Here is a 13190-nt window from a genome sequence, read left to right as displayed (position 1 = left end):
AGTTTTATACAAATTTTTTTTATATTCATAATATCACTAGATACATTTTGGAAATGATTTTTCGGTACTGCATAATGCAATTAAATAATATTGATCTACCTTTATTAATGTAATCTATGGACTGTCAACCTGAAAAACAACGACACGAGTAATCTCGATCTCCTTATGCGTGCAATTAGTATTGATACAAGACGAAACTTCAGTGGAAACATTTGATTTTCTGAAACAAACTCTGACTTGCTCTCGTGCTCTCCTCCCACAGGAGATGCTGCTGCGGTTTGATGGGAAACTCAACATGACGTCACTTCCTGGCGGGTTATCTGAAAACGGATGTAAACAAAACCAGGGAGAAATTGACGGTGTTAAACAACTTAAACGACTGACAAGAGCAGTGTTTTTGACAAACAAAGCTTCATATGTGACCGACGCTGAAAGCTTATTGAAGGTAAATGTCAGAGGTTCAACCGACAATCGGAAAAAGTGACTAAACTAACGCTAACGTGCCAGAGTTAACTGTCGTCAGCACCGCTGCCTTTCTGTAACTTTCATTTACTGACAATATTAAGGTAAATCAAACGAGGTAAGATGTTTACAGACACATCTGCTCGTTCATTTATTAATGTGCAGAGCCTCTCAAAGATCCCCAATCTGTCGGGTCTGTTTAAAGAGGATGCTGACATCTGTAACGTTAACGTTGATTGTTTTTGTTCACGCTGGATTATCAAAAGTGGATTTAACATCAGCCTAGGTGTTCGTACTTTAGCACTTGTATCTATGTGGTTACATTTTCTGCTACGTTTTATATTTCTACACCATAACGTTATAACTTATGGTAGTTGACAGCCGTAGTTACTTCTTAATCGACGTTAGCAGAATAAGGCTTTAATATTTTTATATACAAAAACGTAATACTTAATGAGAATGTTCACGAGACACTGCTTATGTGTTAATGCATCAGTGAGTATAATCCTGTATATATATGCAGTATGTTTATCTTGTTTGTTCACCTTTCACTTAAGAACTGATTCAGGTTACAAATATTTCTCATTTATATTTTAATTTGTGTTTATATTGTGTTGTATATTGTAGCATATTGCACATTTTGTCTTGTAACTACATTGTCCTAACGCGAGTGTCATAGACTTCAAACCTAAGAGCAGTTACTTGATCATTAGAAATATGTACTTCTGAAGTCCAGCCATCATATGAGATGTAGTGGACTGCAAGTAGAAAAGTTGAAAAACAAACAACCAAAAGTATAAATATGTTTTTAAATATTTCAAATACTGGTGTGAAACATATTTTTGTTTTACTTTTTTATGTAATTTCTTTTTTTCATACTCTTATCTCTACTTTCTACAGTTCTCTATGCTTTACATCAGAGCAACTGTAACAAGTCACAATATTAATATAAAATATTTCAGATTATGATTCTAAAAAATCCACCATTAATCACTATTGCAATGCTATTATGAAATGCAACACTATTATAAAGTAAAACATGTAATTCTAGACTAGTCAATTCATTTCTGACAATATTTATACTCTGCATGTTTGCCTTTTTATATTAACCTTGTAGTAAGAATTAGATTTTCCTTGAGCTTTGCTTTCATTAAAATTCAGAGTCATTGTCCTCCATGTTTTTGCTTGTAAAACACATTAGCAAATTCAGTAGCACATGAGTGGTAATTCATTCTTTTTGGTCAACAATACCAAATTGGGTAAGCTCCTCAGATCAGACCCAGGTGATCTGACATATCGTGACTGATTTGTCCCTCCAGGCACCTTCACTGTTCTGTGATGGAGCCATCTGACAACATGGGAAACATCAACCACATGGTGGAGGCTGCGGCACTGAACGATGGTCCGGACAGCTCCGCCGGACAGAAACCTGCAGACTTGCTGAGGTTCTCCTCCACATCTGTTGACACACTATTATCACTCAGTTAACAACGTTTGAGTGCAGGTTTATTTAATGAATCACCAGACACCGGTGTCTAAATATTTCATCCTGTTGTATGATGCACCCAGATTACCTCTTGTAATAAGGCAATGATTAGAATATCTAAAATTACGGTAATGACTGTTTTTCAGAATAAAACAGCAGATGTCCAACCAGTGCTTTGAGATGGCAGTCCAGCTTAATGCAGGTATGTTACTATATTCCTTTCTCCAAATTAAATTTTTATCAAGCAAAGCATTAATATTTCTTTACTATAACAGGAAAAAGTAAGAGATCGTGCAGCACATCTGAAGCAGAGAGAGACTTGTGAGTATTTGAAATATTTTAAATGCAGATCTAGAATTGAGTCTGGATGTGAAAGTAGAGTTGATTTTAAAATATATACTGTTAACATATTTTTCCATGAAACATTACAGGCCAGATTATGTCACTGAGTTGGAAAGACTCAAGACAAATAATTTCAACAGCACATTGGCACTGCACAGGTAAACCAAGGCCTCTTGTTATGAGTGTTTTTTCCGTTATTTAAAAGTGAAACATAGAAGCAGCGAACTGCAGTTAACTGTGATCAATCTTTACTTGAACTGGTGTTTTTCAGAATGCAGATGTGGCATGCTGTTGGAGAAAAACTGAAACTGGATGATTCAGAGGCAGTGTAAGTTAACACTCAGCATCTTGGAACAACAGACAATTATTTTGATGATGATTGTGTGTCGAAACTTTTGTGTTTTTCTCAGTGCCCTGAAATCTGTGAATGAACGCTGCATGGCTCTTTGTTCACAAATAAAGCAACTTCGGCAAGTAAGTAGCCTCATCGTCCATTGTGCCCTCAGCAGTGAACTTTCTTTCTCCAGAGTCACATCCAGCAGCTTTAAAGGGTCATTTGTATATTTTTCATTCTGGACCCCATTTTCTTATTCGTTCTGTCTTAAGTGACAAATAGCAACCATATTAAAAAAATAAAAATAAAAAAAAAAGGTCCAGTATTGTGCAAGCCAGCATCAACAAAATAGGCTGCAATGTAACCACTTGGGGCATATTAGACGTCATCCATTTTTTATCCACTAGCAGTGCTTGTTTTTGCCACTGACAGGCTCAGATTATTATTTTACGTGTCAAAAAACATTATGGAACGGATCCCTACTGAGACAGATCATTTTCCTGAACGTTACCTTTTTATTTTAGCAGAAACAGCCCTGAAATTGCTACCATCGAAGCCTCCTTACCCCATTTAAATAAGTCATTTTAGTGTGTATAGAGACAGAATATTTTTATATCTAACCGGGTGAATTAAGGGTTTGTTTAAAATGTTTCAGAGGCGGTGATTGTAGGGATGGTGGAAAAGTCACAGCAAACTGGCTTATGTGAGTTTTTGTTTTTTTGTCCATTTTTCATGAAGTGGGTTTTATGACGAAAAAATGACTGTTTATTTAAATAGAGTCGGGTGTGCTTGATAAAAGCATTTTCTGGATGATTCTGGTTAAACAAAATGATGTCAAATATTAAATATTTAATGATAGAGTTGACCTCTTCAGGGATGTTTTGTTGTCAGACACTAAAAGAAAACAAAAATCTAAGCCGGTCGGTGGAAAAACGAGCACTTTCAGAGGATTTAAACTGACTTGACTGACTAACGTGCCCCACATGGTTGCTCAATTGGACCAATTTCAAAAATTGTTGTCTCCATTAGTCACATAAACATGGGAAAATAAGGTCCAGGTTGAAAAAATAAGTTTGACGGTGTTGCAGATGCATGTGTAACTGCTGAATCATGGTTAACTCATCCTCATCCTTTGGGGCCACAGTTACCTTTGTACCCTCTGATGTGTGAGGAGGTTCAGGCTGCTGATTTATAGAGCGAGATTAAGAAGACCTTGAGGTGTCTCAACTTCTTGAGATATGCAGTGAACAGATATCTGGTTCTGGATGTTATTGACACTATAGCTGAAAGGAGTTGTAAAAGCCCCTCTTTATGACCTTGTTACCTAACTGTACTCATACAGTTTAGGGTAGATTTTGGGAGCAGATCAAAGGTTTTCCTAGTTTTGATGGTTTCCGTCTCTATGAGTTTGATTTCCTTTCTTCAGTCCGATTTTAAACATGAAGAGTGTCATGTGACTGTGAGATAATTCATTATGTATTGCATTTCCTTGTGTTTTGTTAACAGGAGACAAGAGATCTTCAAGATGAAATCACAGAAATACAGAAGAAGAGGCTCAGTATGTTTTATGGTTTACGGTTAAAAAGTACAACTAAATTTTGATTTAGTTTTTCCATGGTCAAGTTTATAGACAAGTGTGTGTGTGTGTGTGTGTGTGTGTTTGTGTGTAGAGATGAAGCGACTCACACATGAGAAAATGAAAGAAATGGAAGAGATGATGTCCAAGAAAGAGCACCCAGATACAGAGAGGTACAAAGCTGCGTTGGAGAAAGGCCAGGCGAACCTGGAGAAGTACAAAAAGATGACCATCATGACGCAGAACGTCCTCAGGGTAAATAAACTGCACAGGAATTGCGTTAAAGAGAGTACAGTATCTGTCAGTACAATGTGTGAACATGGTTAATGCCTGGTTCAGCCGTTTATTATCCTCCTGCGACCCTGTTTCCTCATATGAGGACATTACTTTTCGGGTTTTCTGCACATTATACTGAACTTAGGCCTTTTGCCCTCATTTGTGGACACTTTTATGTGCCGTCTAGTCGTAGCAAGAGCACAATATATTAATCAGTATAAAAAGAAAGATGGTAGACTTCACTGCTAATGCAGTCTGCAGCTGATCCCGACATAAACGTGGACACACTACAAAACCTGTTCAGTTTTAAGGATTGAAACGTGTTTATTTTTAATACAGTTTGTAGTTTTATATGGCATACAAATCTGACCAATCTTAGAAATAGTTATAAGCGAAGACTCTGTTAATTAGAAAGCACCTATTTGATGATAGACTTTATTCTTGTATCATCACAGCATTTCACACAGGCTGGTTGGACGTGACTGACTGTTCCTACAGACAAAAAGGACACAGGGAAAATTCACACAGAATTACAAAATAAACAAATCATAAGGCTTTTAGATATGTTGCATTGAGTAGGGGTCGACCGATATTGATTTTTCAGCACTGATATTGATTATTACTAGTTAATGAGACAGAACTGATATTTGGAACTTATATGCATTTACAATAAAAATGAAAATCTTATTGTCAATATTTAGAATTTTGAATATGATAACCTCCAACACAAAACTTTGTTTAAATGCCTTTGTCAAATGTTTAATCAAAACTAAGACTTTAAACATCATTCACAGCAAGTTCCCTGCAACTTTTTTTTTTTATAAAGTCAAGTGAGAATTTAATTAAGAATGAATATATGTAAAAGTTCATCCCATGCTAACATTGTCTTTGCACTTTTTAATTAATTTATTGGCGATAATTAAAATGATGATCCAGATAATTTGTCTACCTCTAATTATTAGCAATTTTGTTTTTGAATAAGTGTGCATTGAAATGAACACTTGGAACAGTTTTAGACTTGAACAGGGACCGCTAACCCTAAGAGTTACAAAACATTAAACAAATATAGCATTGTTTGTACAGATTTGCTTTTGCACCAAAAAAAACAATTCAAGATAAAAAAAACATAATTTTCCCCTCTAAAAAACAACAAACTGTTCAAAGACAATGCTTAGTTTTTTGGATTTTCTTTTTCATACTAATCACGTCCTACTCATCCCCGATAGCTAGGATAAATCAAAATTATCAGACAAAAGCAGGAGGTTAATGTCAGTGTTTCTTTTCAGGGCATACTCTTGGCCTGTAAAGTCAACTGGATGGATGACCCCAAACTGCGAGACATCGCCATGACGCTGGAGGAATTTCCCATCTCTGAATAGAGAAAGAAATACTTTTTTCTCATATTTATATGTGTCTGTATTGTCAAACAAATAATCAATAAAACTACCAAAACCATTATTTTGTTTTTGATTAGTTTGTAAAAGAAATATAGATGACGTCCAGCTGACACCAGAGGGCGACACCTGAGCTCAGAAGAGATTTTAAAACTACTGCAAATTCTGTCAGGGAAGAAGAAAAGGAGGTTACACGTGCTTACTGCAGCCAGGGCTGATATATTTTGAATAATTGTTAAAAAATTTTGATTTCTCTGTCTTTCGTCGGAATAAACCGGAGGCCAAAATGCCGAAAGTTAAGGCGGAGAAAAAAAGCCGGCAGCACCAAGAGGTGAAAAACCAAGGTATGTTTCTCCGAGGAAGAGGTTAGCGTTAGCATGTTAGCAAACATCACTGTCTGCTGCCGAAGAAAACGGCCTTTAAAGTTTATCATCGTAAAACCGCAACAGATATCAAGCAGGTTTTACAGTAATAGTGGTAAAGGTTAATCGTTAATGAGATTTGCTGTCAAGTCGGTCGCCTGCGCTGCCTTTAAATATCTGTTTACGTGACTTGTTAACGCTCGCGATGAATTTCCGTGAGACTGAAGCCAAACTGAGTTTACAAAAACAGATTTTTAACGCAGTTTGACTTAACTGCAAATTCACATTTACACATAACCTTGTTTAAGATACTTATTAAATTGTCAAGTGTCTTCTGGATGTTTCGGCATACAAAGTGTCCACAAAACAACCAGTTAATATTAAAACTTTAACATATCAAGCTGTGGTAGATGAAAAATTCAGGTTTTCTTTTAAAGTAACAGTAGCAGTACTACAGTGTACAAATACTCTGTTACAAGTGAAAGTCTTGCATTCACGTTTTTAACGTCACTTAAATTATAGTTAAAGTAGGTTATTATAGCATCAAAATATACTATACTATATAATAAAAGTACCAAATGTAACGGTATTCATTATGCTATGAGAATAATATACAGCATATCACTGAAGTGGACCCTGTTTATAGATGCATTCATGTGTTGGTTACTTTAATGTTGCAGCTGGTAAAGTTGGAGCTCATTTTAACTGATTTATTTACTCTTGTGTAACTTGACCTATAGTAGTAGTACATCAAAATGTACAAGTTGATTTATAATTTGTAATCTACAAAGTGACTATTAACTAAAGTTGCCAAACAAATGCAGTGGTGAAAATGGTACATTATATCCCTCTGCGATGAAGTGTGTAGTTGAAGTATAGAGTTACAGAAAGTGGAAAAACTCAAGTAAAGTATAAGTATGTTGGAAGCTGTAGGTAAGTATATGTATTTAATTACATTCCACCACTGCGATTAGTTGCCAAGTTTAATAAGATTTTGTTTTCTGCATTACTTGTATCTTGAATTGAAGATGGCATTTAATCTCTCTAAATCTACCAAATCATGTATATTCAAATATTACTATTACTATCATTTTACCACCACAATGAAACAATGTACAAAAATCATTGCTCTCAGATTTCATCTCCCACATATATATACTTATTTTAAGATATTTTGACTCCTGGGACTAAACCTTTTTTATGAAATGAAGTGGATTTATTGTCTTAAGCTTGTATTGTGCTAGAGCCCTAGACCTAGATTTGAATCTATGAATTTAACATTTATTTACTCATTAACATCACAGAAGCCCCTCACAAAGTGTCTCAATCCTGTCTGTTGTAGGGATCATGTTCAATACAGGCATCGGTCAGCACATCCTGAAGAATCCACTGATTGTCAATGGGATCATCGAGAAGGTAATTGATTGATTTCACACACACACACACACACACACACACACAAGCACCCTGTAAACAAAGACTGTACATAGGCAATCATGATGCGAAGTGTTATCAAGTCACGGTTGTGGTTGTGTTTTTCAGGCCGCCCTGAGGCCGACAGATGTGGTTTTGGAGGTGGGACCTGGTACCGGAAACATGACAGTGAAACTCCTGGAAAAAGCCAAGAAGGTGAGAGCATCACCTTGAGTCATGCAAAATATTGAGTCATTCTTGCTTTTCTCGTTTAAAATCGCAAAAACTTCTTTAAAAAAAAGGTCAGGTGGAGATACCAAATGTGACTCTGATTCTGTAATTATATATTACATTAACAGGTGTTATTGCAGTTTGTTGACCTAAACTTGCAGTTTGCATGTTGCTTGATCAGTATCTGAATTTACTCCTATATTCTTTGTTAAATGCCAGAAGTCATTAAATTCTCTGTGTAGTACTGTAAGCAAAGGTGGATGGCAAAGAAAATGCTTTAATTTGTAGTCCAGGGTTACTGTGGTTTCTGAATAAAGATATATTAAATTGATTTATCTAAAAACAAGACCTTAATTGGTATTAAAATGTCTTAAATCAATATTTCTTTTTTGAAATCTCAAAAAAATTGGTAATATCTTTTTTTTTTTTTTTTTTTTTTTAAATACATGTACCGAATTAGATGATATGCAGATCAGGAGAGAGGAATCAATAGCACTCATGAAAAATTAACAAGCTTTTGTCAAGACCAAACTAAACGTATACTTTGATAATATGAAGTGTTCGTTGTTTTCCAGGTGTTTGTTTTGGTTTTGATTTTTTTTTCAGCAGTTGAAGTAGATCATTTAACTTTTTAACTTGGCTGAAAAAAAAGTGAAATATTTGAGAAAACTTGTCTCTCATAAGTGATTGATGCTGGTTCATGTTTTAAAATCATTTATTTATTTTTCCACAATTTTGGGTTATTGTAAAATTAGTCTTTACTTGGGGTGGCAATAAAAAGTCTTAAATCGGACTTGCCGTCAGCTGTAGGAACCCAGTAGTCTCTGTAACTGTAACACATGAATAGATCACTGTTTTGACGCTGAAGTTCTTCAGTATTGCATTTAATAATTGCCAAAATGAGGTTTTCATGTGTAACTTCAATGTGATTTTACTTTTTAACACAATGTTGCCCTCCTTGTCCTGAGTGTGCCCCGTGTACTCGTGTAAACTCATAAACACACAGCAAAGAGCGGATCCACACCGTCCGTACGCTGGAGTTCCTCTCTTACCAGAAGTTGCTGTTTCTGCAGGTGGTGGCCTGTGAGTTGGACTGCAGATTAGTGGCCGAACTTCAGAAAAGAGTCCAGTGCACGTGAGTCGAGACAGCAGAATATATTTACATAATATCTACAGTTAGATATGTGAATGCATGATCTAATTTAAAAAAAAAAACATGTTTTGTGTTCCAACAGGCCCATGCAGACCAAACTTCAAATATTAGTAGGAGATGTATTAAAAACCGATCTGCCTTTCTTTGACGTGTGTGTGGCTAATTTACCTTACCAGGTAAAGACACGTTTCCTCACCACTGCACGCAGCTGATTCAGTGTCTTCCATACATTCATCTCAAACCTGCCCTTTCTAAATCTTACAGATTTCGTCACCGTTTGTCTTCAAGCTCCTGCTGCATCGACCTTTCTTCAGGTAACAATCGGCCGCCCGCTGAACGTTTTAACTGCGTTCTCTGTATGTCCATGTGGAGCGTGTAGAACCTCTTTTGCGTTTCGTTTTTGCTCAGGTGTGCCGTGTTGATGTTCCAGAGAGAGTTTGCCATGCGACTTGTTGCCAAGCCTGGAGACAAACTGTACTGCAGACTGTCCATCAACACACAGCTGCTCGCTCGTGTCGACCATCTCATGAAGGTCAGTGATGTTTGTTTAACGTGCCAACAGTGAATCTCCAGACCCGAGGCTGCGGAAGACTTTCTTGTTGTCCCTCATTTTGACAGGATCGTAAAAATTCAACCATAATCTTTTGTTCTGTGTATTTTTAATTATATATATATAATATATATATATAGTAAGACATATGTGATGGCATTTATTTTCACTTTTTAATTATTGATATACAGAACTAGCATAGAGATTTTGCTTTCATAAGCAGGGATGTAGTACTATTTGTCTAAGTACTGGAGTGCAGCTATGCGTGCACGCACACTGTTAAGATGTGGCTCGTTTCCAAGGTTACGTAACCACTCTTCCTACTGTGGCAAGTTGGCATATATCAGTCAACCTTAACTAAAACATGAAAGCATTCTTTGGTGCCTCTTCATGTTTACTAGTTAACATTTAGCAGCTAAAGACTGAGAAAAATACTTTAATTCATCGTGCCACTCAAAGCCTTCTGCCGGCAGCAGCTGGCAGCTTTTAAGGTGGAATGTTTTCGTGCATGTTACTCAATTCATGAGTTGGGACCGTTAATCAAACAACACACCTTAAATGTCAACATGACACCGTTGACCGTTTATTGGCTCTCTTGCGTGACATAGGCTTTAGTGGCAAGAAGATCTTAACATACTTTTAAAAAATGTATATGAATTTTAACCTGATAATGCAGTCTAATAATAATCTCTTAAAATGACAGATGGCCTTCAGATTTTTCCAACACTGCTTTTAAAAAAAAGTTTTCTGGTATTTCAACATCCGTGTCTCAGTTTTGCTGTTTCCTCCCGTGATCAGGTGGGGAAGAATAATTTCCGTCCTCCTCCAAAAGTGGAGTCCAGTGTTGTCAGGATAGAACCGAAAAATCCTCCTCCTCCAGTTAACTTCCAGGTAAGGTTTGACTCTATTAATATTTAATGCTGTGAAAATGCAGTCGATCATAAAAGGAGGTAAATGGTGGCTGTTTAATGTTGTTTTTTTCTTTTCACACAAAAAGGAGTGGGATGGCCTCGTCAGAATAGCTTTTGTAAGGAAAAACAAAACCCTCAGTGCAGCTTTCAAGTGAGTATCTGCTCTCTGCACACTGTCACCCAATGAATGAATGAATGAATGAATGAATGAAAACCTGCCTCAAGGGGAATTTGCTTTGCATAAATGAGAATAAAGAGTAACAACAACAAGGTAAGACAAGAAAAAATCTCTGAAGATTTTATAAGGACATTAAGTTAAGTCAGTTTAATTCAATATTAAGTTAAAAAGGTGCAGTTTCTGGCCTGTAAATCCAAATGTAAATGTTCCCAAATGACTTGTGATCCAAACGAGTTCTGTGTAAATATTAGCAGAATAAAAACCCAATATGTTGATTTTCTCATTCTCAGGTCCACTGCAGTAGAGCAGCTGCTGGAAAAGAACTACAGAATTCACTGCTCTGTACACAGTGTGGTGAGTCATGCTGTCGTTTTTAGGTCAACTTAAAAGTGTTTTTGAAACTGCACTTTTTAGGATCACTCTTTAAGCCTGTGTGGATCCAAACTTTTGTGCTCCATGTTGACAGGAAGTCCCAGCAGACTTCAGCATCAGCAAGAAGATTGAGAGTGTTTTGCAGGAGGCTGAATTCAGTGAGAAGAGAGCCAGGTCCATGGACATCGACGACTTCATGGTGTAAGTTGAACATCTACCACTGCAATCCTCTTTTTCTAAATAATCTAATGAAATAAATATCAGTTTGGGCCAGTTTTGATTGATGGGTGTTTTGTTTATCCTCAGGCTGCTTCATGCATTCAACGCTGCAGGGATCCACTTTTCTTAAATGGCGAGAGGGAACTGAAGAGAACGGTGCTCTGACGTTCGTGCTCAGATGAGGAAAGTAATAGACTGTCTGACTGATCTGTCCTCCCCTGGAGTTTGGCTTGGAGCACCCACATTTTGAGTGTTGACATGGTGTGATGAAATGTACAAAGAATATTGGATGATGCATTTTAAGAGCTCATATTGAGTTTGCTATTTTACCCTTATGAGTATAAAGTGTCCACGTGCATACATGAGCAGCTTTTGGCAGATGGAAGCTGTATATGCCCTCGTTATTGGGCGAGGGCCTGTCAGTGTTCGAGAGTTTGTCATACATTGAAAATAATCGGTATGGATAATTATTCTACTCTAAAAGAAATATACATTTTATTCATGCCAAAATGACCTTCTTTGGGAAAGGTAAATATTTAACAAGTGGAGATTTTTGAGTGTAAAATAAATTCAGACTATCCACAAGTTTCCTTTCTGTGTCACATTTCTTGTTTGTGTGAACACCATCTGACTCACTAAGTGGTATTACTTACGTTCAAATGATCATTTTTATATTAATCTTTTTTTTTTTAAAAAAAGAAAGGAAATAAATAGTAACCATCACAATTTCCAGGAGTCCAAGGAGATGTATTCAAATTTCTTTGGTCCAACTAAGAGTGCAAAACCCCAAAGATATTCAATTTAAAATAATATAAGTCAGTATAGTAGCAAATATCACATTTTAGATGTGATTTTAGCTGCTTGGTTTAATTTTTGGTGTTTAATTAAAGTAGTGATACACCCTGCTGCAATACAATAGCTGCACTTTAAGTATTCGTAACTTGTCAAGCACTCAAGTGCTTCCAGCGAGACTTTCATATTAACAACTGTAGAAGTTATGCATTTATCCAAACAAAAATTGGGCTTGGGCTAATTTTTTTTTATTAATGCTTAAACACTAGCATTTATTTTTTAAAGCATTATCTCTAAAATCAATTAATGCTTGAAGCCAGTGCATTTACAGAGTGTGTCAAAAATAATACACTTTCTCAGCTTTGCACCCAATTCGTCATATGACGATCCAATTTTTGTTTTTCCACACTGAGACATGTCGTGGTCTTACCTTGCTCAAGTAAACATTGCGCGTAATGTGGAAAGTCTTCTGGTTGGACTCACAACAATGAAAGTGAGATTAAGCCTAATTTTTTTCTAAGATGAATGTTTTGGTCTTATAGACAGCTTGCCAAATGCTTTTGTTGTCTTAGTAGTGGTGGAACACAAATATAAAAGATTTTAGTCAGAGTCAGTGCTTAGATGTAATTGAGGAAATTCCCACAATGACTCAGACAAAACTTTCACGAAAGTGAGTAGGTGATGACAATGTTGCTCGAGTTTTTCTTTTGTGAGCCTGCAAGGTGTGAAGACACAGTGGAAATAAACTTTTGTTCCTCACAGTGTGAAACTGTGAAAGTGTTCTCATTGTTTGAAGGTTGTGACAGACCTAAGTTATCACTGCTGCACTGTTTCATTTTTCCAGATGTCAAATATTTTAATGTGTTGTGTGGGTGATGTGAGTGCATCTCTTATAAGATTAACCACAAACATCCCTGCATGATCTAATATGTTTCATATCACTGTCATTCTGCATTTGGAGAATATCTCTCCTGCTTTATATTTCTCCCATTTTCTCCTCTGTTTAAGAAACTCAAAGCAGGAATGTCCTAAAAGAGGTGAACATTTTGATTGTTGAATGGTTTAAATAACTAAAAAGTATGCAGAAGTAGACAGATGCCAAAAATGTATGGAAAATGAAAACAATGATGTGGCTGTTT

General features: G+C 36.3%; 2 protein-coding genes across 2 annotated transcripts; both read left to right on the top strand.

Annotated features, from left to right (window-relative positions):
• The first annotated feature begins 330 nt into the window (after positions 1 to 330).
• cenph (centromere protein H) lies at positions 331 to 5923 on the top strand. The gene is made up of 10 exons (XM_042488913.1): positions 331 to 445; positions 1782 to 1907; positions 2095 to 2150; positions 2224 to 2269; positions 2380 to 2448; positions 2562 to 2618; positions 2701 to 2764; positions 4131 to 4182; positions 4295 to 4455; positions 5763 to 5923. The coding sequence occupies exons 2-10, from the start codon at positions 1801 to 1803 to the stop codon at positions 5853 to 5855; spliced, it is 705 nt and encodes a 234-aa protein (XP_042344847.1). The 5' UTR covers positions 331 to 445; positions 1782 to 1800; the 3' UTR covers positions 5856 to 5923.
• A 90-nt stretch (positions 5924 to 6013) lies between these two features.
• dimt1l (DIM1 dimethyladenosine transferase 1-like (S. cerevisiae)) lies at positions 6014 to 11829 on the top strand. Its single transcript, XM_042488334.1, has 12 exons — positions 6014 to 6214; positions 7575 to 7648; positions 7775 to 7861; positions 8950 to 9011; positions 9112 to 9205; positions 9294 to 9343; positions 9438 to 9561; positions 10378 to 10470; positions 10577 to 10641; positions 10959 to 11022; positions 11135 to 11241; positions 11347 to 11829. The coding sequence occupies exons 1-12, from the start codon at positions 6157 to 6159 to the stop codon at positions 11387 to 11389; spliced, it is 921 nt and encodes a 306-aa protein (XP_042344268.1). The 5' UTR covers positions 6014 to 6156; the 3' UTR covers positions 11390 to 11829.
• The last annotated feature ends 1361 nt before the right edge of the window (positions 11830 to 13190 follow it).

Source organism: Plectropomus leopardus, chromosome 6 (assembly GCF_008729295.1).
Source record: "Plectropomus leopardus isolate mb chromosome 6, YSFRI_Pleo_2.0, whole genome shotgun sequence".
Taxonomy (NCBI): domain Eukaryota; kingdom Metazoa; phylum Chordata; class Actinopteri; order Perciformes; family Serranidae; genus Plectropomus; species Plectropomus leopardus.
This window is presented reverse-complemented; position numbering and strand designations above follow the sequence as displayed.